Raw genomic sequence first — 1555 nt, forward strand, 5'->3', positions numbered from 1 at the left:
TTCATTATATTTATAATTTTTAAGAAAACTATTTGGCTCTTTTCTCTTATTTTCAACTTATTTCTCTTAAATATATTATTAGGCTCGAAGCATTAAATACAGAACGATTTGAGAAATATATGGACAATTAACACGAATCATCCCAATTGAGATACATGTTCGCAAGTACTTCATAGTCACTTGGTAATCTCCGTCACTTGTAGCTTTTAATCGAGTTGATACCTCAGGCGCAATTCCTGCGGCATATTTGCGGAGGCATATCCAAGCTCTCTGTCATCAGCAGTTTCTATAATTGAATCGACGTTACCGGGATTGTAATTCATTTTTCAGATTCCGTAATACATGGACAAAATGAAACAGCAACAGATAACCAAAATGAAGTAATACTGCAGACTTTAATGGATGTACATGGTACTACAAACATTGCTTCAACTGCAACTGATAAAGAAATAAATAATAATGGTATTTCGTAATTTACTAAAATATCAATATTTTGTTATATGGGTATATTTATTAATTTATTATTTATAGGCTTTCATGATAACGATAAGGAAAATCGGAATATAAATAATATTGAAACTAATAATTCGATTCCGGATCGCCCCCGTAACAATTATAAGGATCTTGAACCCCATCACCAGGAGGGTACATATTTATAGATACATGTATATGGAATATATCGGCTGTGTTCAGCAGAGAAAGCAGCTTTACAATTTCTGTAAAAATTCTTTATAATGTGATTAGTCTTGCACTTAGTTCCTCACTGGATTTAAATAAATAAACCAATCATATTCAAGAATTTTACAGTTGCAAAACTGTTTTTCTTGCTGAACGCTACCATCTATAAAGAATAATAAATAATATAGTAATATCAAGACTTACTCTCTGTGACTAAATTTCCACCGAGGGTTCCAGTTGAGTCGGAGTGTGGGAATTGACTAATCACAATCAAGTATTCCTTATAGTCGAATGAGAAAGGAATGTTCGACTGTGGTTGGTCGGTTTATGCACTCTGACCCAACTCTAACTCTCAGCAGAAACTTTTAGTCTGTATGAAGTTTTATAATTTATGAACATAATATTTAAATGATACATATATTCAGATCCAGAAAATATCACTGGGAACGAATTTGCTGTTCCAATAAGAAATAATTTATTTGCACAAAACGTGATATTCGACGATCTGCCATCAGGTATTTCTAAACATTTCTTATTTTATTATTTAAACTATAATATATATAATAACATTAATATTAATAGTATTATATAATATAATATAATATAATTCAGATAGTCACAATATCATTAAGATTTTGGAGAATACAATAGCAATTAAGAAGCAGTTGGATCAACAAAATGCGTTTTTGGAACAATTAAAAAAAGAAAGTGCACCGGTAACGTTCGCAACAGCAGGCCCGAATTCTAATAATTTGTCTATCATTCCAACAAAACCCTTCAAAAAGTTGAAAAAATTGCTGGAATTTGACACTTCATTGAAGACTAATGTAGATGGTAAAAAACAACTGGTAATATAATATAAGAAGTATTAATAAAT

At 30.7% G+C, this 1555-nt stretch overlaps 1 protein-coding gene across 1 annotated transcript; it reads left to right on the forward strand.

Annotated features, from left to right (window-relative positions):
- Window positions 1–980: 980 nt before the first annotated feature.
- On the forward strand, window positions 981–1526 carry LOC108779314 (uncharacterized; the record flags this gene model as incomplete). Its single annotated transcript, XM_018546737.1, has 3 exons — window positions 981–993; window positions 1104–1193; window positions 1291–1526. Coding segments are annotated over exons 1-3 (339 nt in total), but the record flags the coding sequence as incomplete, so codon positions are not given.
- Window positions 1527–1555: the final 29 nt, after the last annotated feature.

The sequence above is a fragment of the Cyphomyrmex costatus genome, unplaced genomic scaffold (genome assembly GCF_001594065.2).
Source record: "Cyphomyrmex costatus isolate MS0001 unplaced genomic scaffold, Ccosl1.0 C2301109, whole genome shotgun sequence".
In the NCBI taxonomy this organism is placed as follows: Eukaryota; Metazoa; Arthropoda; class Insecta; order Hymenoptera; family Formicidae; genus Cyphomyrmex; species Cyphomyrmex costatus.